Source organism: Arvicanthis niloticus, chromosome 8 (assembly GCF_011762505.2).
Source record: "Arvicanthis niloticus isolate mArvNil1 chromosome 8, mArvNil1.pat.X, whole genome shotgun sequence".
Classification (NCBI taxonomy): domain Eukaryota; kingdom Metazoa; phylum Chordata; class Mammalia; order Rodentia; family Muridae; genus Arvicanthis; species Arvicanthis niloticus.
Window position 1 is genome coordinate 87,272,185 of NC_047665.1, and position 27,972 is coordinate 87,300,156.

Sequence of the window (27,972 nt, forward strand, 5' to 3'; positions counted from 1 at the left end):
AACCACTGCGCCATCTCTCCAGCCCCTTGCTTTTATTTTTAAGAATGACTAAAGCTGGGGGATGAGAAGATAGCTCAGTAACGACAGAGAGCACTGTCTGCTCTTCCAGAGGACCTGGGTTCAGCACCCACCTGGCAGCTTACAACTGTCTGCAACTTCAGTTCCAGGGGGTCTGACACACTCACACACACAATCATACAGGCAAAACACCAGCATATGTAAAATAAAAATTATAAAAAACGGCTAACATTGGATGTGGTGGTTCAGGACTATAATCCTAGGACTTACAGGGAGATGTGGTAGGGTCAGCAATTGGAGAGCAGGCACAGCTCTGTGAGACTCTGCACTCAGAAAAGAAAACTGAGATGGTAAATTTACATTGTGCATATTTCATCACACACATATACATATATACACACATATATTTAATTAAGACAGAAGGTTTTAGTGGGGAGAAAACCAAGCGTATCATTCTTTTAATTCTTTTTACTGAGAGCAGTCACCTTGCTGCTCTGTTGACCGAATTCTTTTCTTGAACAATGCACTTTGGAGCGTTTTCTGCAGAGGTCCAATCAGACGTCCTCATTCTCTTTTAAACCTGCAACGCATTCCGTCTTGCACAGGGATAATCATTTCTGGGGCTGCTCTGCTACTGACAGATCCTTGGGCCGTCTCTAGGGTGCTTTTTGCTGTTATATAAACACTAGAATGAATACATCATTTCACACGCGTGCCAGAGTTCATGAGATAACTTGGCCACAGTCTGTGCCTTTGGAGTCTCTGTGTGAGCATCCTTGAGCCCATTTCCATCCTGAAGGGCTGTTGTCTACGTGCTGGCTTGTTTGCTTCCCCAGAACATTACAATGAGTGTTATGAGACTTCTACATTGATGCAAACAATTCATTCCACTAGGCCAGAGTGAAGGCTCAGCGGTTAAAACTCCTGCAACTCTTACAGGACCTCAGTTGGGCTCCCAGCCCTCTTACCTTGGCTCAGCAACCTTTTGCAACTCCAGTTCCAGGAGACATGACACTCTATTCTGGCTTCCTCAGGCACTGCATGCAATTGGTGACCATGCATGCTTACACACACTCAAACACAGAAGATTTAAAAGGGTAAATAATAGTTAGGTGGTGGTGCAAGGCTTTAATCCTAGCACTTGGGAGGCAGAGGCAGGCAGATCTCTGAGTTTGAGGCCAGCCTGGTCTACAGGGTCAGTTCCAGGACAGCCAGGGCTACACAGAGAAACCTTGTCTCAAAACAAACAATACAACAATAAACACACAACAACAACAACAACAACAACAACAACAACAACAACAACAACAACAAAACCCCTCAAAGCAAAAAGTAAATACTAAGGGCTGGTAGAATGCAGTTTAGTGTTAGAACACAGGATTGGCATGCTGGTATCTCCTGGGGGCGGGAGAGAGGAAAAAAGGTAGAGGAAAGGAAGAAGGAAGGAAGGAAGGAAGGAAGGAAGGAAAGAAGGAAGGAAGGAAGGAACAGAGGAAAGGAGGGGGGAGCCAAAGCTGCTGTCAAGGTGACTTTTAGCCTGAGCAATGCAGAACCAAGTGTGGGCCTGTCTCCAGCATCGTCTGAACTTGGACCAGTCTCCCTGTCAAGTCAGCAATAATATCCAGCCAGTGTCTAACACCAGCTTCCCCTTGCTGTGTTTGTTTGTATAGTTACCACTCTTAGTGATGAGGATTCTTTCTTTAATGCAGCTGAGTCTGACTCAGTATGATTTCAGCAGCATAGGAATGTATGGTGAATTCAGGGCATGGTGGCCTCGGGAAATCCAGAGTGATGTAAAGCCATAGCCTGAACCTCCTCAACTCCCTCTGCCTCCCACTCGACTCCAAACTGCAAGGAATCCCCCGCTTCTCTCTCCCCTGCATGCGTGCATGTACACCAGAGTGCACTTGCACAGTATATGTCAGAGAACTTCTTATAGGAGTTGGTCTCCTTCTGCCAAGTAGGTCCCAGGAATTGAACTCAGCTGGTCAGGATTGTCGGTAAGTACCTTTGCCCTCAGATGGCTCTCTACCAGCCCCCGACTTTCTAAGTACGTCGTCATTCAGGATTTCAGGTGGAAAGACACAGTGAACTCCCCACAGGGTAATGTGGAGAGTGCTGAGATCCGGTGAAAGGACCCTGGTGATGATGATGATGATGATGGAGAGCTCACCTCCATCTTTAAGCCTAAAGATCATAGAATGGTACAGAGCTCCTGGTCCTCCTGCCTCTGCATCCCAGAGTGCTATGACTGTAGATGTGCACCACCACGCCTGACGTAAGTGCTCCTGGGAGACCTTGGCTCAGTGTGGAGAACAATTTAGAAAGACACTCAGTGTCAGCCTCTGGCCTCCGTTTACACATGCACACTCTATACTATCACATATAGTCACACGTGTGTGCACCGATACACACACACACGCAGACACACAGACACAGACACACAAATACACAGACACACAGACACGCAGACACATACACACACAGACACACACACACACAGACACACACACAGACACAGACACACAGACGCACAGACACACACAGACACATAGACACACGAACACACAGACAGACACACACACAGACACAGTCATACACATAGACACACACACACACACACACACACACACACACACACACACACACAACAAATAAAAGGTATGGAGATGTAGCTCAGTTTCCATTACCCATGCTGGACAGCTCACACAGACTGTAGTCCAGCTCCAGGGGATCTAATGCCCGGTTCTGACTCCCAAGGGCACCCCTGACACATGTACAAACATACATATTAACAAAAACGTCAGCTGGGTGTGGTAGTACAGGCTTTTAATCCCAGCACTCTGAAGGCTGAGTCAGCCGGATGTCTGTGAATTTGAGGCTAGCCTAGTCTACATAGTGAGTTCCAGGGTTACATAGTAAGAAGTTGTCAAAAAAAATTTTTCCTCACGGGCCTGAATGAGCGAACAAGAGAGTCTGCATGGTCTCCAGGCAGAGCCCTGCAGTTCCGGGTGGGAGGGTGGGACAGGTCAGTTCTGCTCTGATCCTCTAGGCCACACACGTGTTGGGAGGCAGCCACAGGCCAGGCATCGGAGACCAAGGCTGAGAAGGTGAGGCCAGTGAAAAAGGAGCCTGTGGGCAGTTCTCACATACAGGCTTCCAGAGGGGTCCATGGCCTTAAGCAACGTCAGTGGGCGGTATCGAGTGTTGGTCTGTCTGCGGAGTGGGGGTCTGGTGGAACCGATGACCTTGGCAATGACCTGTGGAAGGGAACTTTGAGTTTGGGACTTACAGAGCTCTCCAACATACTGAGACATAGTGCTTGTCCACCTACCTGGGCCACATCCCGTGGGCTCTGTCCCACAGAGCGAAAGAGCTCCCTGGAGGCTGGGAGGTACAAATCCCGGAAGTAGCCTAGGGTGTCAGGGTCAGTGTCTGGGAATTCCTCCTTGGAAACCTGAGCCAGGAGTTTTCCTTCAAAGTCAGTGATGACTGGGCCCGGCTCCACCATTGAGATGCTGGGAAGAGGGCCAGGGCTTGGCTGTTGGACTCCAGCCAGCTCACCCCCTGTCCTATTCCCACCCTCTCTTTCCAGGTGTCATTACTATTGTTGTGGTTATTCTTTTGAGACAGGATCTCACTGTGTAGCCCTGTCTGTCCTAGAACTCACTATGTAGTTCAGGCTGGCCTTGAATTCACAGAGATCTGCCTGCCTCTGCCTCCTGAGTGCTGGGTGCCACAACCTCTGGTCCTTAGTATTTATTATTATTTATTATTGTTGTTGTTGTTATTATTTTGTGGCACTGAGATAGCTACTGCTAAGCTGTAGCCCCAGCCCATGTGATCATTATTTCATCTTTCTTCACTCCCTGTCTTCTCAGCCGGTCTCCCTCTCCTTCCTCTCTCCTCTTTCCACTTTGAAAAAGCTTTCATTAGCATATGTTAGTTATGCATAATAATGGGTATCTTATAATCATATTCACCCCTCCCACTTCTGCCGACCCTTCCCTCCTCCCGACCAGTCCCCCCTTTTACTCGAATGTCTTCTTTTTTTGTGGCTTGGTGAGCTTCACAGGGCTTGCTTACAGATAGTGAGTGAGGGGCTGTTTACAGGATCCAGCTTACCAGTGGCCACACCTCTGAAGAATGTCTCCTCCTCCCCAGGCCTAATGAGTCCCTGCTCTATTAACTTGCGTTCCATACGCTCTCCTTCACTGTCCCCCAAATCACCATCTCCCCTTCCCCCTGGCCAGAGGTGCCCAACTCACAAGACATTGAATTGTCGAAGCTGGATAGCAAGACTCTCGAAGAACCCTTCTAGGGCAAACTTGGAGGCTGCATAAACGTCATTGAACATGACACCTGGAAGGGGAGGAGAGAGGACGACTCAGGTGTATGTGTCAGTGGTAGACTCTGTGGGTCCCAGGGTAATAAGGTTTTTGGAACACAGACGGAGAGTTTGGGCATTTGAGTGAGGGAATGCTCAGGGCTAGAATCACGGGTGTATGGGATTGTGCAACGCACACATAACATCAATTCTCGACAATGACCTTTTAGCTCCACCTGCTCCTAGGAAACACCCCTATTTCCCTCCATCTGTATCTATGGTTCATTTACTTATGGCATCCCCAGGGTTCATGGGCACGGTGATGTGTTAATGCTTATCTATAGCAGATGCAATTAGAGGGCGGCAGAGGAAGGAGTCAGATCAGAGTATTTCCAGGTTGTGGACAGGAGTCTAGAAGGATTTGAGGAGGAAGATCCCAGAAACATAGATGACAAGTAGGGGCCTTTTAGAGTAGGTCCAGAGCAGACATCACAAATAGATCTCCACTGACTTTTCTGCTAAGTCTTGGAGTCCCAACACTATTTACATCCCAGGGGCCTGGTGGGGCTTTTGTCAAGAAGGAGCTCTGAGGCAGCACTGGATTTCAGAGGTGTGAATGAAAAGATGTTTCAGGGATATCCAGAGGTGGAGTTGATTCTGGGATGTAGATGGCTGCCGACAACATGCGTATCTCTGCTGCCTACTCCTTCACCAGGACAGACAAAATAAATCAATCCCATTCAGAGTCATCAACACAAGTTCATCTGAATTATGATCTAAAACCTACCCGACAGCCTTCCAATCCTGGATGGGGGGAGGGTGTACCCAGACTTACCTTGGAGCCCCATAACACTACTGACCACCACAATGTGGCCCTGACGCCTCTTCTTCATGCCTGGAAGCACAGCTTTGACCAGACGGACAGCCCCAAAAAAGTTGGTGTTGAACACATTCTGCATGGCGGCTAGGCTGAGTTCCTCCAGGGGCCCCACAAGGCCCACTCCTGCGTTGTTCACTAAGGGGTAGTACAGAGAGTGTTGCATGAAGCCACCCCAAGGACCCGAGACTTCATAACCAGTCTAGGAGGAAACATGTGGAACCTAGGTAGTATTAAACAGTTTGGGTTTTGTACGAGCCTCTGGGCCTGGGAGAGTGGGTGGAAGAGCTACTGGAAAATGAATCTTTGTCATGCATGTATGAGCAATTCCCATCTGCCCCCAAACTGCACCAAGATGGCCAGACCCACCCACCTTAGCAGGCTCCATGAGGACATGAGTGGCTACTTCATCATCTCCTGCCTTTGAATGACTCACTGAAGTAATTTTCCCACATATGCTTTTCTCCTTATGAGAGGATGTCTCTCCCATGCAGCCCTCCCCCAAAGTCTGACATCTCTAATTAACAGATTGGTACTCCTGACTCTTGGCCAACTGGTCTACCCCTTTATCCAGGGCTAGAAGTTGTCATCTTGCTGATGGTATATACTTAAGAGTTGGTGTGTGTGTGTGTGTGTGTGTGACCCCAGGGGCTACCAAGTCTCACCCAGCACGTCCACTTGTCCTCCCTCGATGTGGCTGAGACAGTTAGCCACTGACTCGTCACTGCACACATCCAGCTGGGCCACGCTGAGGGTCTTTCCAAGAGATTCTCCAGCAGCTGCCTCCAATGGCTCCTTCTTCCCCAGGTCCCTCATGGTGGCCACCACTGGAGGAAGAAAGCAGAGCTGGGCAGGTGCTGGGCTCCTTTGCCCTGTGTGTTTTTCTAGGATATGTGTGTGTGTGTCCATTCAGTTCATGTGTGTCTCCATTCAAGTCATCATTCAAGCCACAGGATAATCCTGGGTGTCATTCCTTAGGAGACTACTGCCTTCCTCACACAAATTGTGTGTGTGTGTGTGCGCGCGCGCGTGCGTGTGCTTGGCACATGCATGGAGGCCAGAGGCCAAGTGAGGAGGCAGTTTTCTCTTACACTGTGGGTTCTGGGGAGTGAACTCAGCTTGTAAGGTTTGAGAGGCAAATGCTTGTACCTGATGAGCCATCTCACCAATCCCATCTTTTTTTTTTTTTTTTTTGAGATAGTCTCTCCCTGAATTTGGAACTCACCAAATAGGCTGGATTAACTGTCCAGGTGAGTTCCTAGGGCTCCTCTGCCCTCTGCCTGTCAAGTGCTGAGGTCACAAGGACACACCCTCAAGCCTGGCTCCTCCACTTGGGTGTGGGAATTGAACTCATGCTTGTATTGAAGCACTTGATTGAGTCAGCTGTCACTGAGACCTATTTTAAAAAGATTTATTTATCTTATGTATGTGAGTACACTGTCGCTATCTTCAGACACACCAGAAGAGGATATCAGATCTCATTGCTGATGGTTGTGAGCCACCATGTGGTTGCTGGGAATTGAAGTCAGGACCTCTGGAAGAGTAGATGGTGCTCTTAACCACTGAGCCATCTTTCTAGCCCTCCTATTTTTGTTTAAAGACAGGATCTTGTCTTATAGCCTCAGCTACATATGTAGACCAAACTTGCCTTTAACCTGTGGGGATCTTTCTGTCTCAGTGTCCTGTTAGGACGACAGCTAGGAACTACTATGCCCAACTATTTCTATGGTCTAACATAAACAGTCACAGACGTAGACCCACGTGTTTGCACACGAACATTTAGCACCAATCTAACAAATCCACACTTATACATATTTGTTCACACACTCCAACTTTGTATACACACACACACACACACACACACATATATATATATATATATTTTTTTTTTTTTGACACAGACTCTTTATGTAGCCCAGGCTGGTCTCAAACTCACTATCTGGCCAAGGTTGAAATTGTGCTACCGATTCTCCTGCCTCCAGCTCCTGAGTGCTTGAATGGCAGATCTATATCTCCAGGACTTCTTTTGTGCTAAGCCAGTCTTCTACCAATTGGGTCTCAGCCTCAGACCTCCAGTTTCCCCATTTTTAAAACCAGGAAGAAGAGAATGTGTGAGATCCCCACTGGGCGGGATTAAATGACAGAGTAGATTAGTTTAGAATGTCTCAGATACAGTTAGCTGGGCACATGCCTCTCACTCCAACACTCAGGTTGTGTCAGGAGGATCTTGAGTTCGAGGTTAGCATGGACTGTATAGTGAGGTAGTGTCTCAAAAACATAACAGAAGACTAGGGATGAAACTGGGTGTAGAAGCATTGCCTAGCAAGCAACTGGACTGGAGGTCTGTCTTCAGGGCGCACACACACACACTCACACACACACACACACACACACACACACACACACACACAAACATACACACACACACTCACATGCACACACACACATACACACACTCTGCAACCAACTACAATCCCTTTAACAATATTATTTTTAAAAAATGTTTTACTTTTATTTTGTATATTTGTGTGTGTGTGTGTGTGTGTGTGTAGTTCAGAGGACAACTTGTAGTAATTGGTTTTCTTCTTTTACCATGTCATCCCAGGATTGAACTCAGGGTGTTGACTCTGCAGCAAGCACCTTTACCTGTCAAGCCGTGTTGCAGGCCCCTTAGCAGTGTGTATACCCACCCTCAGGTATAGTTCCCTTGTTCACAGGGGATCTATGCTCTCACATGCACAGCTCTGCCCACCTTTAACCCAGAGGCTGGGAGAATCAGCTCTGCCAAGTGGGGTGATGTTCTCACCCTGGCAGCTGGCTCCAAAGTGACAGTGTTGCCAGCTTCCTCTCTGGGTCAGAGGATTCGGGGATGGCCTGTACACTGTGGTAGCTAAGACAGTAAGAGCTTCATCTTGGGGCTGTAATCAGCTTACTGGGCATTGTCAGGAATCTACCTCAGGGATTCAGCTTTTCTTGAGATGCTTTCTGGGACAGCTCCTCCCCCACACTCCATACTTCCCCTCAGGATTTATAATTTATTTTGTGTGTATGAGTGTTTTGTCTGCATACATTGCCTGCTGGATGCTATGAACTGGGCTCCTGGATGGTTGTACTGGGAATTGAACTAAGATCCTGCTTTTAATCACAGAAGTATCTCTCCAGCTCCTACTTTTCTTTCTTTCTTTCTTTCTTTCTTTCTTTCTTTCTTTCTTTCTTTCTTTCTTTGTAGACATGGTCTAGTTATGTAGCCCTGGCTATCTTAGAACTCATTATATTGACCAGGCTGGCCTTAAACTCAGAGACCCCCTCTGCCTCTGCCCCCTGAGAGCTGGGACTACAGGTGTGTGCCACCACACCTGGCTTATACACTTTATTATTTTAACATTTTTCTACCACTGGGCATGCTTAGTCAGCCCACCAAGTCTCCCTCCCTCTCTTGATTTTATTATTGTTTTTGAGACAAGGTCTTGTTATAGTCCAGGCTGGCCTTGAGTTTACCATAGTCCTCTTGCCTCTGCTCCTGAATGCTAGAATTACAGATCTACATTGCCATCTCTCTCTCTCTCTCTCTCTCTCTCTCTCTCTCTCTCTCTCTCTCTCTCATAGGGTCTCTCTGTGTAGCCCTGGCTGCCCTGGCTTGCTCTGTAGATCAGGCTGGCCTCAAATTCAGAGATTTGCCTGTCTCTGCCTCTTACACTACCCAGAGCTGAAAGTTTTTTGTTTGCTTGTCTAGTTTATTTTGAGGCAGGTATCATTATGAGGCCTAGACTGACCTTGAATTCAGAATTCTCCTGCCTCAACTTTGTGAAAAGTAGAGTTTCAGATGTGCCACATCATGGGCCTGGTTTTGTTTGTTTGTTTGTTTTTGGTTTCTCTCTCTCTAGACAGGGTCTCATGTAACTTGGGCTAGTCTTGAATTTGCTATATAAATGAGGCTGACCATGAATTTCTGATCCTCCTGACTACCTCTTGAGTGCTGGGATTACAGACATGTGCCACTACAACTGGTTCTATTGAACCCGGGGATTTATATGTGCTAGGCAAACATACTATCAATTGGTCTAAACCTTCACATGCACACACACACACACACACACACACACACACACAGACACACACACACGCCACCACCACCACCACCACCACCACCCTGTTTCTTGCTCACAACTTTTTTCTGTCTGTCATCCAGTGCTCAAGAAATACATGTGAGGGGTTGGAAAGATGCTTTGAAGGACTGAGGGTCAGTTCTTAGCACTCACAAGATGGCTCACAGGTGTTTCTAACCCCAGCTCCAGGGGATCTGACATCCTTTCTGACCTCCCTGGGCACCAGGTACATGAGTGATATACAGATATACATTCAGGTAAAACACCCCCACACATATAATAAAAATACATAAATCTTTAAAAAAGAAATACATATGAGACAAGAGAGTGTAGCAGGGGGCTTCCTCTATGTGTTCAGGGTCTTCCCCAGACCGCTGTATCCAACCTACACCCAGGAGGCTGTGATAATACAGACTGCCAGATGCTGTGGCCTTACCCTGGTAACGTTGTTTGGGGTCATGAGCCAGCTGAAGAGCGAGTTCAAGGCCGATCCCTGAAGAACAGCCAGAGATGAGCACCCTCCGAGGTTGAGAGGCCATGCTGATCCTCTCAGGAACCTGTGAGGTCACCTGCACAGTCCCTGCCCTAACCGCCCCTCCCGCTGGGCCTACTGCCTCAGCTCATCTCTTCTAAACCCCAGCCACCTGATCCCCTGCAGAGCCAGGACACCCAGGGAGGCCTTGGCTGAGGCTGATCCCAGCCAGGCAGCTGCAGAGACTGCTCAGTTCTGCAGCCTAACTCTCATCTAGCAGATATTTCTTCTTAGAGCCAAGTCTAGGAACAGAAGGCCTGTAAATTCCAGCACTGGCTTGGGAGGCTGAGGCAGGAGGATGGAGACTCTGTGCTATTTATTTACTTGTTTGTTTTACTTTTTTTTTTTTTTTTTTACTTTTATGAGACAAGGTCTCTCTCTATACTCCTGACTGTCCTGGAACTAATCTGTAGACCAGGCTGGTCTCAAACTCACGGAGGTCCGCCTGCCTCTGCCTCCAGAGTGTTGGGATTAAAGGGGTGCGCCACCATGCTTAGCGAGTTGTTTTCTTTAAGGCTGGCAATTTAGTCTGAACCTGTCTCAACTAAAGCAAACAAATAAATAACCCCGACAGTGAACAAACATTTGTTCTTCAGCTGCTGCTGTGCTGACTCTTTCTTTTTAAAATGTCTCTCTCTCTCTCTCTCTCTCTCTCTCTCTCTCTCTCTCTCTCTCTCTGTGCGCATGTGTATCCACATGCCATGGCATGCACATGTCAGTCAAAGGACCACTTGTGGTGGTCAGTTCTCTCCTTCCATCTTGTGGGTTCCAAGGATCCAGTTTAGGTTGGTGTGCCCAGCAGGCAGCATCTTCACCCTGTGGGCCCTGTCACCAGCCCTCCAATGTTTTGTCTTTTTTGAGACATGGTCTCCCTCTGTAATTTAGGTGGGCTTGAATTTGAGACTGTCAGCCACTCAGGTGATGGGGTCCCAGGTCAAAGCTCCACTGCTTGGCTTTTAATGATTCTGAATGTTTTATTGAGGTGTGTCAGCGTCCTTAAAGAGGGAGTGAGTATTCCTTCCCTTCCCGACTCTGCATGTAAAAGGTCCAGTTCACACAGGAATAGACAGGAAGTGTCTTGCTGCAAGTCTTCCCTGACTGAACTCAGTCAGAGCATAGTGGAGATATAACTGAGTGGTAGAACCCTTGCCCAGCATGCACAAGTCCTGGTTTCTGTTCCAACATCCCCTCCCCTCAAAAAGTCAGACATCAAGAAGTTAGACTAGGGGCAGACAGATGTCTCAGTAGATAAAGGTACCTACTACCAAGGTACCTACTACCAAGCCCAATGACCTGAGTTCAATTCTAGAGACTCCAGTGGTGGTGGTGGAGAATGAGGTGAAGGAGGAGGAGGCAGAGGAGGGGAAGGGAGGGGGAGGGGGAGGGGGAGGAGGAGGAGGAGGAGGAGGAGAAGGAGGAGGAGAAGAAGAAGAAGAAGAAGAAGAAGAAGAAGAAGAAGAAGAAGAAGAAGAAGAAATAAGAACTGACCTTCCAAAGTTGTCTTCTGATTCTTCTGAAAAGCTGTAAGATTTGTGCAGGAGTGCATGCACACATGCGTACATGTGATGAATATGTAAATGTTAAAAAAAAAGTAGTTAGACTGTCAGAAGAACTTCCTAGTAAGGTGACCAGGGATAGGACCTTGTGATAGCCTTCTGTTTGGAGAAGGCTGTCTCTGGGGAGAGGAGATTCTTTGTTTTCCCTCCACCCTAGGGAACCCAGTCTCTTCCAGCTACATAGGGCTCCACCCTCTTCTCTCCAGGGACAGAGACTCTTTGTCTGAGGAACCCAGGCCTGGAGGGAACAGTTTGGCACCACCTTTCAATTGCCCAGGAGTGGCACTTGGGAACAGACACACCACTTTGATTTCTCTCTGGGCAAATCACTTGTCTTCACCAGCCACCTGCAGAGCAGGGTGTCCCCTGACCTGCTGGAGTGGACACCTTGGGAGGTCTCATCTGATGGGCATTTAGGATTGAGGTGGGTGTCTCCCTTGAATGATCTAAGGATGAGGCAGAAGAAATGGGGGGGGGGGGATGGAGGCCAATTCCTTTCTTTGGAGATTAAGAGCTTGGGGGACAGTCTGGGGTGTGGCTTGGAGGCAGTGTTCACATGATAGGAGGCCCTGGGCTCCATCCCCACTCCATAAAATTGACAAAAAGTTTGAGGACTGCAAATGGCTCAGTCACTCGAGTGCTTGTTTTACAAGAGCAAGGATATGAATCCAAGGACCTGAGTTCAGGTCCCCAGCACCCGTGTAAACAGCTGAGTGCATCAGCCCATGCCTAGAATCCAGTCACTGTGTAGGGAGAGACAGGAGGCTCCCTGGGGTTCAGTGGCCAGCCAGCCTAGCCAAACTGGAGAACTTCAGGTTCGAGGAGAGACATTGCCACAAAAAATAAGGGGGAAGAGCGATGGAGAAAGGCGGCCAAGGTCTGTCTTGTCTCAGGCATGGATGCATGCACCAGAGGTTGGATGGAGGGTTAGACCTGTGTTTTTGAGGCAATGGTGAGAGTTTAAAGATGGTACCAGACATCAAATTCCAAATTCCAAGCTTCATGGAGGTTTAGAGACTGGCAGGAGAGTTTGGGGATCTGGGGTGATGATTATGGAAGGAAGTGGGATCTCAAAGGGCAGGCTTTGGAATGATGTGGGGAATCCCTCCTTTGTGGGCCTGGAGACAGAAAGGGTTAGGTATAGCTTTAAACCTAACCTTAATCCCATGTCTGAGGGCAGGCTGAAGGTGCTTTCATTTATTTATTTTCGAGATAGGGTCTCACTATGTAGCTCTGACTATCCTGGAATTCACTATGTAGACAAGGCTGGCCTCAAACTCAGAGATCCTCCTGCCTCTGCTTTCTGAGTGCTGGGATTACAAGTGTGTGCCACTGTGCCTTTAGTTCAGGTGCTTTGATTTATTTATTTAGTGTGTGTCTGCGGTATGGGGAGTGTGTGTGTTGTGGCATGCGTGTGGAAGTCAGAGAACAACTTTTGGGTGTTGGTTCTCTCCTTCCATGCTTTGGGATCCGGGACAGAACGCAGGTCAAAAGTCTCGGTGGTTAAGTGCCTCGTCCTGTTGAACTATCTCTCCACTCTGGTCGAAAGTTTGACAGGGCTAAGACAGCCTTTGAGAAAGCCAGTCCGAGAGGCAGTCTAGGGCTGGTGGGCGTAGCCCATCGTCCCAGTGGTGTTGTCCGGCAAGAATGGCCCTGATCTCAGCCAGCCAATCAGCGCGTGGTGCACACTTCGCAAACTTTTTCCGTGCAGCTGTGAGTCCCCCCTCCCGCCCGGCCCCGCCTGGCCAGGGCTCTAGAGTGCAGGGCGCGGCCAGGGCGGGGTCTCGGGCAGTCTCGGCAGATCCTCACAGCCTCCGGCTGTCCAGAGTGACTGCTCCCAGGAACACCAGTGCACATCCCCCTTGGCCTTGGTGCACCAGGCCCCGCTGGGATGAGAAGCTGCCGGAGACTGGACCAGCTTCAGGCCGGCCTCTGCCTGCTCCTGGCCTCCCTGCAGCTTGTGTCCTGGACGCTGGCTGGTGAGAAGGGACGAAGGGCTGGAATAGCATTTGAGGGTGCAAGGGAGAGCCCAAAACGTGTATGCAAGGGAAAGGTCGTTCGTAAGGGATGCTATGGTGATGTGGAGACCCTAGGATCTAGCTCTAGCTAATGTGTGCGTGTGAGGAGGGGGGTGTTGCCACGGAAAGTGCGGGCTGTGTTTACAAGCTGGTGTGTGAGGATGAGTGCTCCTGCGCATACTGCAATCCCAACACTCGAGACAGTTAGGTGGTTTGCACACTCAAGACTAGTCTGGGCTACTTACTGAATTCAAGGGCATCTTGGGCTGCATAAGCAGACCCTGTCTCTAAAAAGGGCCAGGGTGGGTGTATGAGACACAGGGCTATAGCTCAGTTGGTAAATGGTTTTTCCATTCTCAGCACCACAATGGTACATACCCACAACCCCAGGGCTGGGGCTGTGGAAGCAGAGTTGAGAGCCAGTCTGAACTGCATAGTGACTTTGAGGCCAGCATGGGCTATATGAGAACTTGCCTTTTAAAAAATCCTATTTTAAGCTGGGCATTGTGGCACATGCCTTTAATCCCAGCACTCGGGAGGCAGAGACAGTCGAATCTCTGTGAGTTCGAGGCTAGCTTGGTCTACAAAGTGAGTTCAAGACATTTAGGGCTGGCTACACTGTCTCAAACAAACAAACAAACAATCACTCCCCCCAAACCAACTGTATTTTATAGAAGTGTGTGCATATGTGTGCACTTGGGTGTGACAGTTGGCTGGGATGGTGTAAGTGTGGGTGACAGGGCAGCTCTTGTGAGGGTGTGTGTGGTCAGATGTGAGACTTCAATCTGTCTGTGGAGCTGTGATTCTTTCCCTCCTCTCTTCTCTGTTGTATGAAATAGGGTCTCACATGGCTCAGGCTGGCCTCAAACTTACTATGTAATCCAGGCCATAGCTTTGAACTTCCAATCCTCCTCTATCCTCCGAGTGCTGGGATGACAGGTCGTGTGGTACTGGGGATGGAGCCTAGGGCTTCCAGGATTCGAGGCGAGCACTCTCTCCACAAAGTTTCATTCCTAACCCCATTGGGATAACTTTTGAGAACAATCATGTGTTACAGATGTGTTTATTTGTCTTTGGTTGGCTGTATTTGGGATTTAGGGGTTTATACTATTGCCCACGGGAACATGAGTGCCTGATTCTGAGGTTGATGGTGAGTGGGATGGACAAATCAGGAATTCACAGTTTTCTTTTAATTACATCTGTCTCTCTGTCTCTGTCTGCCTGTCTATCTGTCATTCTCTCCCTCCCCGCCTCTCTCTGTGTGTGTGTTTGTGTGTGTGTATGTGTGTGTGTGTACAGTGTGCCACAGTGTGAGTGTGGAGGTCAAATGAACCACTAACTTTCGAGGGTCAGTCTCTCCTTCCACCATGTAGGTCCCAGGAATCGAACTCAGGTCATTAAACTTTGCAGCAAACACCCCGCTCCAGCCATCTCACCGACCTGCACAGTTCCTTTTTGCACTACGCCCAAGAGCTTTACATTATTCTTTTTTCTTTGCCTGAAACTGGCTCCCACCCCTCCTTCCCTCTTCTCCTCCCCTCCCCCTTCTCCCTAGAGCCACGGCATCAGCACCATGGACAGGGCCCACGGGAGGGCTGCATTGAGGGGCGAGGCGGGGTGCGGCAAGAGGAGGGGTGGTGCTGAGCGCCCGCGGGGGCGGTCAAGTGGAAGTTGCATCGTACCCCAGCTGCAAGATCCTGGGGTGATTTTTCCTGAAGAATTTCTCAGGGCCCCCAAGGGGGTCCCCAGGGCTAAGGGATGGGTGAGTCACCGCTGACGCATGCCCAGCTGTGAGCATGTGGCCTGGTGCCCCAGCCACGCCTTTCAGGGTTCTTCGGGTGGCAGTGTTGAGAGGACACGATGACTCTCCAAGTGGTGGATGACCAGGGCTTCTATGACCTAGATCACCTCCCAGAAGGAAAGGAAGGTGCGTTCTGTACCCAGAGGCCACACGCATATGCTAGCCCTACTTTCCCAATTTCTGCTGAGTCTGGGGAGGTTGCAGACCATGTGGAGAACTCCGCGTTGGCCTATGCCCCATTCCCACGCTCACAGAACCTCAGGGTCATGCAACCTCAGGCATTCATTCAGAATACACGACCCCTGGGACTCCAGGAATGTGCAACTCATGGCCACACCCAGGCAACTCCATCTGCCACCCAGACAGGACCCTCCTGTGTTTTCAGATTCTCACACATGATTCTCTATGGTCCACAGACAGATGCTGTCAGCTTCCATAAGCAGCCACCCACTCAGTGACTCGGTCATATTTTCCCTTGCATTGCGTGGAAGAAATCTGGGGGTTAAAGCCTCCATCTCCCATTATAAGTCTGGCCTGTGGGGTTTATGGTATGGAGATCTTGCTGCCAGCACCCCCACTCATGCTGAACAATGGCATCAAATTTAAATTTTTTCTTTTTTTTTTTTTTAAACATTTCTTCATTGTGTGTGTGTGTGTGTGTGTTTGTCCACATGTGGAAGTCAGATAATCTGAAGGAGCCAGTTCTCTCCTTTTAGCATGTGGGTTACTGGACTCAAGCTTGCATTATTGGGCTTGGCAGCAAGTGCCTTTACCTGTTGAGCCATCTTGTCAGTCCTCAAAACTTTTCATCTAATTAACTACCTGTATGTCAACCAGTGGCAAGTCTCATGCTTGCAAAATTTCCTTCATGCATGCATTTTTGGGGAATTTCATCTGTGACCCAGCTGCATTCTTACCTACCTTCCTCCACATCCTAGGCCCTACCAGGCATCTCCCTATCGGCCTTGACCAAGGCATGGAGAGGGTGTGTATGTGGGGGGAGAGTTTGGGCAGCTCATGACCTCTCCTGCACGCCCCACAGGCTCAATGGCTCTTGTGTGTTTCCTTGTCATAGAGCCATGAGAGAGAAAGGGCAGGCAGCTACTGAAAGGTCACTACCAAGAGGACTCAAGCAAGAGTCTTTTGGTTTAGATGGCAGGGGGGACTTTTGAAATGGAAGTGAGCAGTGACCAAGGGGAGACCCCTTTTCCTACTGCCTGGGAGCTGGGATCCGTGTTAGGATGTAGCTCAGTTGGTAAAGCATCCACTTAGCATGCACAAATCCCTGTGTGCCATCTCAGCGCTGCATAAATGGGCATGGTGAGCATGTCTGCAATCTCAGCACTCTGAAGGTGAACAACAGAGGGTTAGGAGTTCAAGATCAGCCTGGCCTACAGTAGACTTTATCTTGAAAACAAAAACAATAAACTGGGCTGTGCAAAGTCCTTCTACCGAATGACGAATGACGTTGCGGAGCTAAACCTTCCCTTGGGCTCCCAGTCTAGAGGGATAACTGGGATGATCCTTAGGGGGATGACCTTGTGGTTAGCAGAGCCTGAGAGCCCAAATTCAGCCCCAGGGGGTGGGGGAGTTATAATCCAAATACTTCTTAATGACAGCCTGGCCACTGAAGAGACAATTACAGATGGGGGCGGGGGATGGGGGAACAGATGGAGAGAGAATACCAAGAAAGCAAGATTGAAGTTGACTGGTTTCAGACTTGAGCTATGGAGTGGGACAGAGAGAAGGTGGAATGGACAGAGGTGAGGGTACAGAGACCTGAACAGGCTCTACAAAGTTTGGAGGGTACAGGGGTAGCTGGGACGGGGTCTTCATCCAAGTCCCTTCTTCCTCAAGTCTAGTCCCCCAAACCAGTTCTCAGCGCTGAGATCAGCTGAGCCACTCTGAAGTGAGGTCCTGGCAGATTTAGCAGAACCTGGCTCTGCCAAGAGTCTGGGTCAGGGGGTTAGTGGGACAGTTTGCTAGGGAAAGGGACAGGCCAGGGGTTTTGGGCCCAGGGGAAGCCCTCACCCGCCCTGCACAAACCATGTGGATTCAGTTAACATTGGCCAAGCTGCCTGGGTGGGGCTCCAAAGATGGCTTGGATTATGGACCTGTGGGGCCAGACTTATTCTTTCTTTTCTGAGATGAGAAAGGGAGATCAGGGGGTTATCAGAAATAGATGATCAGAAGGTGATAAAACTGGTCCAGGTCAGAGGGAAGAGGTCAGGGGGAGTTAGATGGGGAGTCAGAGAGAGGAGGTCAGGGGGAGTTAGATGGGGAGTCAGAGGGAGGAGGTCAGGGAGTTAGATGAAGGAATAAGAGGGAGAAAGCTGTGGGTCCTGAGAGTCACAGGGAGGGGCCATGGGGCTGGGGATCAGAGGGAGGAGGCTATAAGGTCTAAGAAGAGCTCACCCACACACACCTCTTTTCCCCTTGTGGGTTTTCCCTTGCAAGGGGGCTCCATGCCGGGAAGCTGCCCAAGGAACCAGTGTGGGGGTGTAGGGAAAAGGGGAAGGCTTGGCTCTGGGGCTCCAGCCAGGAAGATTTGATTCATCCTAGAACTAGGTCAGCTTTTTATTTTCTCACCGAAAACTTAGGGGGAAAGAAACAACAGACTGATGTACCAGGAACATCTGTGGGGCAGTGGGGGAGGTGCTGCTAGTCCCAGGCCACTCACTTCTTCCTGGACTGTAAGGAGAGGATCTCCCAAAACCTGAGCAAGTATTATGGAGTTTTGGGCCTTTTTTTTTTTTTTTAACTTCTTGATTTTCAGACAGAATCTCATTAAGTTGCTCAGATTGGCCTTGAACTCACTGTGTAGAGCAGGTGGAGGAGCCTCCCACCTCAGCCTTCTGAGTAGCTATAAGGACTGGGGACTGTACAATCAGGCCCAGTTCCTGTGTTGGTTCTGGCCACGCCTTCTCACCCCGGTGTCTCTACAGCAGAACCTGTGGATGTGCTGGAAGCCCTGGTTGTGCATAGGGATCAAGCTGGGGTTGCCGAAGTGCCTGGCTTCTGCCCCCAGAGGATTCCAGAGGGTGACCGAGCATTCAGGGTAGGCAAGTCCAGCCTTCTCAGCATCCCCACATGGCAGCTCTTTCCAGGTGAGTCAGAACAGGAAGGCTGGGGAGGGGGTCATCCTGGAAGTGTGAAGTCACCCTGGCTGCCTAATCTGCTTCTGTTACCTCTGCCCACACAGATGGACATTTTCCTGAGGAGTTTTCTGTGCTGCTCACCCTGCGGGCCCTGCCAGCCAATCAGTCTGTCCTTCTGTCTATTTATAATGAGAAGGGTGTCCGGCAGCTGGGGCTGGCACTTGGGCCAGCTCTGGGTCTCCTTGGTGACTCCTTCAGGCCCCTCCCCAAGCAGGTCAACCTCATGGATGGCAGGTGAGTATGGGGGAAGGGAAAAGGGTGCCCTGTGGAAATCCCTGTGCTGAGACTTGTTCTTCTTGCAGGTGGCACCGTGTGGCAGTCAGCATCAGTGGTAACAAGGTGACACTGGTGGTTGACTGTGAACCCCAGCCCCCCACATTTGGTCAGGGACCTTGGTTTATAAGTACAGCTGGATTCACCATGATGGGAACCCAGGACAGCAGGGAGGAGTCTTTTGAGGTACGTAGTTCAGTGATAGGGGAAACTGAGGCAGAGGGTGGGGAACTTTGTCTCTAGCCTAAACTAGAAGAGAACAGAGAGGGAAAGTGCCCAGTTTCCACCTAGCCCCAGAGCTGAAGGAAGGGAGTGTCACACAAGAGAGTGTCAGTAAGTCAACAAGATGCCAGGATACTACACACACACACACACACACACACACACACACACACACACACACACACATGTCCTTGGTCTCTGCTGGAGTAAATGCTTGTGACAGATGGCTGAGACACCAGGCGATGCAGTGCTGGTGGCCAGGATGGTGCGTGACCATGTGGGGCACCTCATCTCCCTAGTGAGCCACCTGCTGTCTAGTACCTGGCATACAGAGGTGGCCTGAGAGGAAAGGGACCTTAAGCTTCTGGGGGCAAATGCTGAGTACATCAGTCACGTTTTTCATTGCTGTGACAAAATACAAGGCAGAAGCATGAAGGTTTACGTGGGCTTGCAGACTGAGGGCATAGTCCATCATGGCAAGGAGTGTGAGGTAGCAAGTCAGACCGCATCTGAAGTCGGGAAGCAGAGACGCTGATGCTCAGCTCACTTTGTTCTTTCTAACTAGTCCAGGACCCTGCCTGTGGAATAGCACCGTCCCCATTTAAGATGGCTCTTCCCATCTCAATTGACTTAATGTAGATAGTCCCTGCCAGGCATGCTCAGAGGCTTGTGTCGGAGGTAATTCTAGATGGTTTGACTATCTAGGGGCCCCAGGGATGGCTCAGTCAGCAAAGGTGCTTGCTGCTAAGTCTGTTGACCTGAGCTTGAACCTGAAATGTATGTGGTGGAAGGAGAGAGTTAAATCTTGTAGGTTGTCCTCTCCACGCAGGAGTGGCCTGGGACGCCTGTGCGTGGGCATGCACACACTTTAAGTAAATAAATCTAATCTGTAAAAGCTGACGAGCTTAGCCATCACACTGGGTGTGTTTTGTCCTGTGGTGTCACGAGGCTGGTGAGATCTTTGCTTCTTTGCTACCTGTAGATGCTGCAGGTCTTCCCTTCCTCAGGGTGCTCTGGGTGGGAGGCACTGTGGCTTCGTGGCTGGAGGTGGCAGAGACGTGTTGGGAAACTAGGGCCAGAATCATCCTGTGACTCTTTTTTTTTTTTTCCCTATCTAGGGAGACATCCAGGAGCTGCTGTTAATTCCAGACCCCCAGGCTGCCTTCCAGGCCTGTGAGCACTACCTCCCTGGCTGCGAACTCCCAGATTCCACAACAACAGGGGTGAGTGGGGGGTTCCAGGTGACAGGTGAGGCATCCCTGTCTATAGGTATCGAGAGACAGAGTAGATGGTGACCCAGAAAGGAGGAGCTGAACAACTTTAGACCCTAAATGACAGACACAAGCCAGATGTGGTGAGGTGCATCTCAGTCCTCTCTGTATTCAGGAGGCTGATGACGAAGACTGTGACTTTGAGGCCAGCCTAGGCTACATAGCAAAATCCTGCCTCCAAAATATCAACAATAACAAACAAAAAAAAATCTGCCTGGGCGTGGGGAGATGGCTCAGTCAGTCAAGAACCTTCAGTTTCAAGCACCAGGACCTGTGTGATCTCCAGAGTCTGTGTGGAAACGCTGAGCATGGTGGAACATTTGTAATCCCAGTGCGGAGAAGTCAGAGGCAGGAGGATTCCTGGGGTTCACTGGCCAGTCAATAAGGCGAAGTGGATGGTGTCTGACCCTAACTAGGACCCTTTCCTCAGGCCCCCAAAGAAGATGAACCAGAAACACCTGCCCCTCGTCGTCGAAAGGGCAAAGGAAAGAAAAAAGGGCGGGGTCGCAAGGGCAAGGGAAGGAAGAAAAACAAAGAGACCTCAAGGCTGAGTCCCACCCCTGGTGCCCATGAGAACCAGGTAAGAACCTGGAACCTCTGGCTTTGCTCTTCGCTGCCTGATGCCCACCCACCTCTAGCCCCTCATCTTTGTGTTGGTCCTCAGGGTCTGACTCCTGGGGTCTGATTCTCTCAGCTGAAGGGGATGGCAGGTCCTGTGTCAGGGGCTCTTTCACATCTGTTCCACACTGTACTCACGGAGAGCTGGAGGAGGCGCCTCTGAACACAAGAGGACCCCATGATTACAAGGGTCATAGTGAAGTCTTAGGGGATCATCAGCTTGGGTAACTGGTTGCAGGTGCATGGGTTGTGTCAGTATGTGAGGTTCACTGCTGGGGGCCACCGGTGGGGGTTTTTCCTTTGACAGCACTGTTCGGGAGCTCATCCGGAGCCTCTAGCAGGGGACCACAGATACTCTCAACCCCCATCAGGGAAGCTCATCCTCTTTGAGTTTGCACCTTTGGGAGCAACACATGGAGCAGCGAGGGCAGAAGGGGAGAGCTACCTAGCGAGCTAGACCAGCCAAGTCAGTCCTGGAGACCAGTGGGATGACAGACGTCACATCCTGCTCACCCTCACTTCCTGAGGGTTCTATTTAGGATTGCTGGTTGAGGAGATTGTTCATTAAGGTAAATGCATAAGGAGTTCCTAGTTGGAGGTCTTCCCTTGGAGGCCATTGGTAAAGGTATTGACAAAGGCCACTGTCGGTATTTTGTCTGGTCTTTGTTGTGGGTGAACACTTCCTGGTAGACATGAGCAATAGTTAGGGAAGTGACGGCCAACCGAGGTGTGATTTCACTCAGATGTAGCTTGGGAAACCAACGAGTTGTTTGGCTGTACTTACAGAGAGCTGAGGTAAGGGGTTACATACTGGGGTGTGGGTGACCCCTAAGCAGCCATGGATGCTGACTTTCCCCTTAGGTGCACAAATGGAGGCCCCTTCAGTTAGCCTTCACACTCGGTACTCTCACCTTCCCAGAGACCAGGAATTACAGAATTACAGATAGCTGGGAGGGAGGTCCAGGAGAGAGAGGCTGGAATCTCAGATGAGGGGCCAATGCCCACCCCTAACCTTCTTCTATAAGGGAATGGCACAGGCTGGGTCTTAAGGGTCTTCATAGTTACGGTTGCCTTTGCTGAAGATGGCAACAGTGTCCCCTTACATGGCTCACAATGTCCTGTAATTCCAGCTCGAAGGAATCTGACGCCCTCTTCAGGGGACCTGCACTCATGTGGCACATGGATGAGTGTGCATGCCTGCACACATACATGAGTGCACGCATGCACACATTTGTACACATTGAAAACAAAAACAAAAGTCAAAAATCAAAGCCAAAACAACAAAAACCCCTGTCCTGACCAAAAGCAACTTGGAGGAGAGAGAGGGGATTATTTCAGCTCACAATTCCGGGTTATAGTCCCTTATCTGGGGGAAATCAAGGCATCTACAATCAAGAGCAGAGAGTAAGTCCATGAATTCCTGCTTGCTTGCTCTCAGCCAGCGTTCGCCTTACTTACACTGTTCAGAAACTCCTGCCTAGGAGGGGCCAACTACAAGTGGGCTGCATCTTCCAGTTAACAATCAAGACAGCTTCCTAGAGACATCCCACTGGTCTACAAACGCTCTTCCTCGGTGACTCTGGGCTGTGTCGGGTTGACATTAAAATAAGCCAGTGCACTAGTTGAAGGTTAAAGGTTAAGGGTTATTTATTAGGGAGATTGCTAGAGACATAATGGGGTCATTGTTAGTGAAATAATTGGTTGAAGATCCCAGAGAGGGTTCATTACTCGGAGGTCGCTAAATAGTGATTTTTGTTGGATGAATCAACTACTTGGGATCATAGTTGAGTCCCTGGATGGAAGGCTTTCTCTTCAGAGCCATTGGTGGGTGTCATGGAGGCAGGGCTCACCTTGCAGTCATTGGTGCTTGGAATAATTTGGGTTAATTTGGTAGTTTATTAGCTGATAAATTACTGGGAAGGGGTCCTAAGTCATCGGTTGAGTCATTGCTTGAAGTCCTGGTTGTGATTAGATGCCAGTTCTAGATCTTTCTATTTCGTAGTATGACTACCTATACCCCTGTGGCTTTCTTTCTCTGCCTTGACCCAGTTCTTCTGCAGCTGTCCAGGCTGGAGGAGCTGCAGCCTGGCTGGCTGACTGAAAATCCATCAGGGGAGAAGACTTGTGGGGCTGGGCTTCCGGGAGTCTGGCCCCGAGTGCTGGCTTTTGACTTTAACCACTGGGCCCTGGAGCCAATCCAGTTCTGCTTCCAGGCCTGGGAGACTTGGCCCTGCTCTCCTCCTCTTGTATCTGAGGAGGTTTCCCCTCTGGCCACTTTGAACTGGTTGTACCAGGCACCTGTCTTTCCCCCCACCAGCCTCTGAACTTGGTGGGAAGCTCCCTCTGTCTACCCACCCTTGAACTGGGGATTCCCCTAAAGGAGAGCCCTGGCTCCTCTTGTGTTTCCTCTCTGTCGTGATTGGCCTCACCCCAGATCCAACACTCCTCCCATTTCTGCTGCAGACCTCCCTTCACACCCCTGAGACAGAGAAGCCAGTTCCCCACTTGTCTCCGACTCCCACACCTTTGACCATCACCACCACTGTTACGATTGGACAAAATGCCACGGTCTTGCAGGTTGGTGGGAAGTGGATGGTGCTGAGCCAGGGGTTGGGGTGGTGAAGGTGATAGCCGAGAACAAACCTTGATGTTCCCACTGTCCTCCACAGGAGTTGGACTCTGATACTGAAACTGAGTGGAGGACTCCAGAGATGGACCCTACTGAGGAGGGTGAAGGGGGTGACCCCACCATGGGCCCCAAGTTCAGGGCAGCAGAGCAGTCTTTATGGACTGAGTTCCAGATCTTTCCTGTGAGTCTAGAGGGGCTGGGTCAGGAGATGGGCTGTAGATACATACATGCTTTTTCTCGATTGTGTTTGTTTTGTGTCAACTATCTTTGTGTGACCTGGCACAGTTGCAGCTACAAAACATTTGCCAAGCACTTACAGTGTGACAGGGGCTGGTGATGCAAGTCGTCTTTAGTCTAAGCAGGGGAGAAGCCACTTGACTTCCAGTGGAACCCTGCTTCTTGCTCTCTGAGTGCCCTGCCTACTGAATGGACAGTAGGGGGAGCCAGAGAGTCGGCGGGGAAGCTTGTAGCGTTAGCAAACAATGGGGAGAGACTACTCCGGTTGGGGGACATGGTTCCTTTTGCTCTCGCTGCTGGAGACGTGATGATTGTCACCTCCTGGCGGTGTCTTGAATCTGTAACATCTGTTTGAGATTCAAGTGAGATTTCAATCCAGGGATGGCTAGGAGAGTCTAGAATCCAGGGGAGTCCATCCAGGCTGGGGGTGAGGGTGTGGGGCTGACTCCTTAGTCATAAAGCCTTGGATGAGGCCAAGGCGGAGTCAGACTTGAAACAGGTACTGACTTCCCGCGCTGTTACTTTTCTTGTGCTAGAAAAAAATACCTGACAGAGACAACTTGCAGGAGGAGGGGCTGCTTTGCTCACATTGCGAAGGGTTCCTGCAGTTGCTTCACACATTTGAGCATCCTCACGGAGACAGGAGCATGTGGTGGGAGGCTTCGGTTCTTGGAGAAGGGGAAGCAGTGCGAAGGGGAAGCTGTTCTCTGCTGGCCTGGTGCTCTCCTCCCTTTTATTTCTATCTGGGGAAGCACCACTGGCCCTCTGGATGCTTCCCTTAGTAAATTCTCTCTGGAAGTATCCAGATACACCCACAGTTTCATCTCACCAATCACTTGGGTGATTCCATTTTGTTGTTGCTGTTGGATTCATTCATTCATTCATTCATTCATTCATTCATTCATTGAGACAGACTCTTACTGTGTAGTCCTGGTTGATTATCCTGGAATTTGCTTATGTAGACCCAGCTGGCCTCGAACTCCCAGAGATCACCTGCCTCTGCCTCTGAGTGCTGGGATTAAAGCACGAGCCATCACATCTGGCCTCTCCTAGGCAATTCCAAATCCAGTCAGGTTAACAATGAGGATAAGGCATCATGTGTGTCAAGGGTTGCAACCATTTGCCATATGGGTGTCACACACTAAATGACTTCATGAGTTACCTGTGGATGGCCACAGGTTTGAATAAGGTCCCAGCATCCCTGGGTAAGAGGCAGAGCCATGATAAGGACTTTGGAGTTCATGCTCTTCACCTTGGATGACTTTCAGGAGTCAGTCCTTTCCTTCCACTGTGGAGTCCAGAGACTGAATTCAGGTCATCAGGCTTGTATAGCCTGTGCTCTTACAAAGAGCAGTGTCTCTGCCCTCCTGTCTCTGTCTCTGCCCTCATGTCTCTGTCTCTGCCCTCATGTCTCTGTCTTTATTCTCATGTCTTTGTCTCTGCTCTCATGTTTCCTCTCTCCTCACACTGTTCCCAGGGTGCTGGAGAAAAAGGAGCGAAAGGAGAGCCTGCAACAGTAGAGCAGGTGAGAGGATTGGGGGATGTGAGGAGGTTGAGGGGCCTCGTGAGAACAGGGGTCACACCTGTGTTTCCCCCAGGGACAGCAGTTTGAGGGGCCTGCAGGACCTCCAGGACCCCGGGTGAGTACTGGTTCTAGTCTCACATTCCCATCTCTTTCCCCACCTCCTGCCTTCTCGAGCCCACGCACAAAACAGCTGTGTTACTGGATACTCCTGCAGCTCGTCTCTCTTCCTTTTATATAGCCCAGGCTGGTCTCCATCTCACTATGTAGCCTAGGCTGGACTCTGTCTCTTGATCCTTCTGCCTCAGCCTCCTGAACATTGGGACTACAGGTGTGCACCACAGTGCCTGACTCTCTTCTAGTTGGGGAGAAGATTTAGATTATAGGGTTGCCTGAAGGTCATTGGATATTCAATACCCAAAAGATGTGTCAAAAGATTTAGGGTGCAAAGTTGAGAGGTCAATAGGCCATGGCGGGAGCAGAGCTGGCTAAGTATGATCTTGACTTCAGGCTGGTCAGGAGGTATGCCTGAAGTCAAGGTCATAGGTGGGTCGGAAGCCAGCTAGGCTCAAGTTCGGCATCTCCTGTGACCTCTGATTTCTATCTCCACAGGGAATATCTGGTCCTTCAGGCCCTCCTGGGCCACCGGGCTTTCCTGGGGACCGTGGTCTACCGGTAAGAGACTCCCCACTGGAGTGTACCCCTGTGCTGGGGTGGGATTTCAGGTTGGGAGTGTGGAGATTTGGATGTGGGTGTCAGGGGCTGGGATTAGGAACACTATCCCAGAAGAGATATCACCCCCATCTGTGAACTCTGTGAACTCTGACCTCTCATCCCATTTTTCTCCTCGTGACTGTTTCTGTGCATCTTTAAATTTTTCATGAAGTTTTAATTTATTTATTTTGTGCGTGTGTGTGCACACATGGGGTAGTGGCATGTAACCTGGCACCTGAGCAGAGGTCAAAGGACACCTCGCAAGACTCGGTTCTCTCCTTCTACCATGTGGATCTCGGGCGATCAGGCTCAGGTCATCGGGTTCCTTCTCAGTCTCTCTCCCTTCTCTGTCCCCTCTCACCTTCCATCTCTTGTCCTCCCCTCTGTTTCTTCCCTCCCCCCATCCATCCCCTGTCTTGCTTCTTCTCTCAGGGCCCTGCTGGCCTCCCAGGAATCCCAGGCATTGACGGAGTCCGGGGCCTGCCGGGCACAGTGATCATGATGCCGGTAAGGAGGGAGAGTCCCATCCCTGGGCAGTGGCGTTCTGACCCCAGGGGATGTCTTCTTGTGTATCTCTACTCATCGATAGTTGTTCCTTAGTTCCATCTTGCAAGCAGCTCGATGAAAGGGCCCCCAGTCTCCTTCCAGCAGGCCCAGGCCCAGGCAGTACTGCAACAGGCTCAGGTGAGTGGGATACAGGGCATGCGTTCTGTGAGGGACAGCAGAAATGAAGGTTCATGCAGGACTGGTTGGGAGACCAAGGGCATCTCTCTCCTGAAGATGCTTGCTGTGAGTTTCTGTTGTTATTGTAAAATCTAGAGCCTTGCAGGGGGGTGTGGTGGGGTGGGGGGTGGGGGGGTTCTGAGCCTTACAGGGGTGTGGTGGGGTGGTGGTGGGGTGATCCTGAGCCTTGTAGGGGTGTGGTGGGGTGGTCATAGAGAACAGAGGATTCAGGCTAATGATTCTGGAGGCTGGGAAGTCCCAGAGCATCATGCTGCCACCTAGCTGGGTGCCTTGTAACTAACTGGTGGAGGGCAGCGCCAGGCAAGTGAGTACATGCCTGAGGATGAGCCATTACTCTTTTTTTTGTTTTGTTTTGTTTTTTGTTTTTTGTTTTTTGTTTTTTTTGTTTTTGTTTTTTTTTTTTTTTTTTTTTTTTTTTTTTGTTTTTTGAGACAGGGTTTCTCTGTGTAGCCCTGGCTGTCCTTGAACTCACTCTGTAGACCAGGCTGGCCTCGAACTCAGAAATCCGCCTGCCTCTGCCTCCCAAGTGCTGGGATTAAAGGCTTGTGCCACCACCGCCCGGTTGAGCCATTACTCTTAAAGATACTGACTGTCATTACAGGGACCCCGCCCTTCTGATTTCCTCTAATCCCAACCATCTTCCAAAAGGCTCCCCTCAAACTCTTATCAACGCATGAGTCAGGGAAGAAATTTACAACCTGTGGAGGAGGCATACTCCTAACTCTAGTTGTGCTTCTGTGGTCTTATGGGGGATTCTTCTCTGTCTGTCTTTTCAGCTGTCCATGAAAGGGCCCCCTGGTCCAGTAGGGCTCACTGGGCGCCCAGGCCCTGTGGTGAGTAAGGGGTCTGCACTGGGGAGAGTTACATCCATGCCAGATGGCCACACTGCTCAAACTGTGCTCCTCCCCATCTCTCCTCCAAGGGCCTCCCTGGATATCCAGGTCTGAAAGGTGAATTGGGAGAAATGGGGCCACAGGTGAGTTTGGGGGATATGGGGGGATTAAATGGGAAAAGCTTCCTACAGAGGTTATAGGATAAAATGCCAGCAGGGGAACATAACAAATGGAATAGAAATATACCTTTGAAATTTCTGCTCCTCCTAAGAAGTGATTTAAAATAGGCTCTAAGGGAGCTGGAGAGATGGCTTAGTGGTTAGAAGCACTGGCTGCTCTTCCAGAGGACCTGGGTTTAATTCCCAGTGCCCATATAAGTGGTCCATGACTGTCTGTAATTCCGTTTCCATAGGCATCCTCACATAGACATACATGCAGGCAAAAAAACACCAATGCACACGAAATATAAATAAATAAAATAGGTCCTGGGCTGGGGGCTGGGTTCAACTGGTAAAG

At 50.0% G+C, this 27,972-nt stretch overlaps 2 protein-coding genes across 6 annotated transcripts in view; one reads left to right on the forward strand and one right to left on the reverse strand.

The window, feature by feature from the left end:
* Nucleotides 1–404: 404 nt before the first annotated feature.
* On the reverse strand, nt 405–9,925 carry Rdh8 (retinol dehydrogenase 8). 2 transcript variants are annotated; one of them, XM_076939799.1, is made up of 7 exons: nt 9,765–9,846; nt 6,448–6,618; nt 5,888–6,049; nt 5,181–5,360; nt 4,287–4,380; nt 3,353–3,536; nt 405–3,278 (listed from the first exon to the last, which is right to left on the reverse strand). In XM_076939799.1, exons 3-7 carry the CDS (start codon nt 6,036–6,038, stop codon nt 3,048–3,050), a joined length of 840 nt encoding a protein of 279 aa, XP_076795914.1. In that variant the 5' UTR covers nt 6,039–6,049; nt 6,448–6,618; nt 9,765–9,846; the 3' UTR covers nt 405–3,047. The 2 variants fall into 2 exon arrangements, with proteins under 2 accessions (XP_076795914.1, XP_034366669.1); XM_034510778.2 differs by lacking the exon at nt 6,448–6,618 and having other exon boundaries at nt 9,765–9,925.
* Nucleotides 9,926–13,190: 3,265 nt separating this feature from the next.
* The window catches only part of Col5a3 (collagen type V alpha 3 chain), a 46,989-nt gene continuing 32,207 nt past the window's right edge, over nt 13,191–27,972 (forward strand). Inside the window, exons 1-15 of one of the 4 annotated variants that reach the window (XM_076939800.1) lie at nt 13,191–13,395; nt 18,184–18,342; nt 18,438–18,627; nt 18,696–18,852; nt 20,007–20,111; nt 20,590–20,739; nt 23,241–23,354; nt 23,447–23,587; nt 25,121–25,168; nt 25,242–25,283; nt 25,778–25,840; nt 26,312–26,386; nt 26,480–26,563; nt 27,400–27,456; nt 27,546–27,599. In XM_076939800.1, the coding sequence (XP_076795915.1) occupies nt 13,308–13,395; nt 18,184–18,342; nt 18,438–18,627; nt 18,696–18,852; nt 20,007–20,111; nt 20,590–20,739; nt 23,241–23,354; nt 23,447–23,587; nt 25,121–25,168; nt 25,242–25,283; nt 25,778–25,840; nt 26,312–26,386; nt 26,480–26,563; nt 27,400–27,456; nt 27,546–27,599 (1,527 nt within the window). In that variant the 5' untranslated portion in view covers nt 13,191–13,307. Of the gene's footprint in view, nt 13,396–16,906; nt 16,999–18,180; nt 18,343–18,437; nt 18,628–18,695; nt 18,853–20,006; nt 20,112–20,589; nt 20,740–23,240; nt 23,355–23,446; nt 23,588–25,120; nt 25,169–25,241; nt 25,284–25,777; nt 25,841–26,311; nt 26,387–26,479; nt 26,564–27,399; nt 27,457–27,545; nt 27,600–27,972 lie in introns of those variants that run through there. The other 3 variants (XM_034510051.2, XM_034510052.2, XM_076939801.1) reach the window with 3 other exon arrangements.

Coding starts and splice junctions, on each gene's coding strand:
- Rdh8 (XM_034510778.2), bottom strand. CDS start 9,867: ATGGCCTCTCAACCTCGGAGGGTGCTCATCTCTGGCTGTTCTTCAGGG. Junction 6,050..9,764: donor CCCCAAACAACGTTACCAGG/GTAAGGCCACAG, acceptor TTCTTCCTCCAG/TGGTGGCCACCATGAGGGAC. Junction 5,361..5,887: donor AGGACAAGTGGACGTGCTGG/GTGAGACTTGGT, acceptor ACTACCCCTTAG/TGAACAACGCAGGAGTGGGC.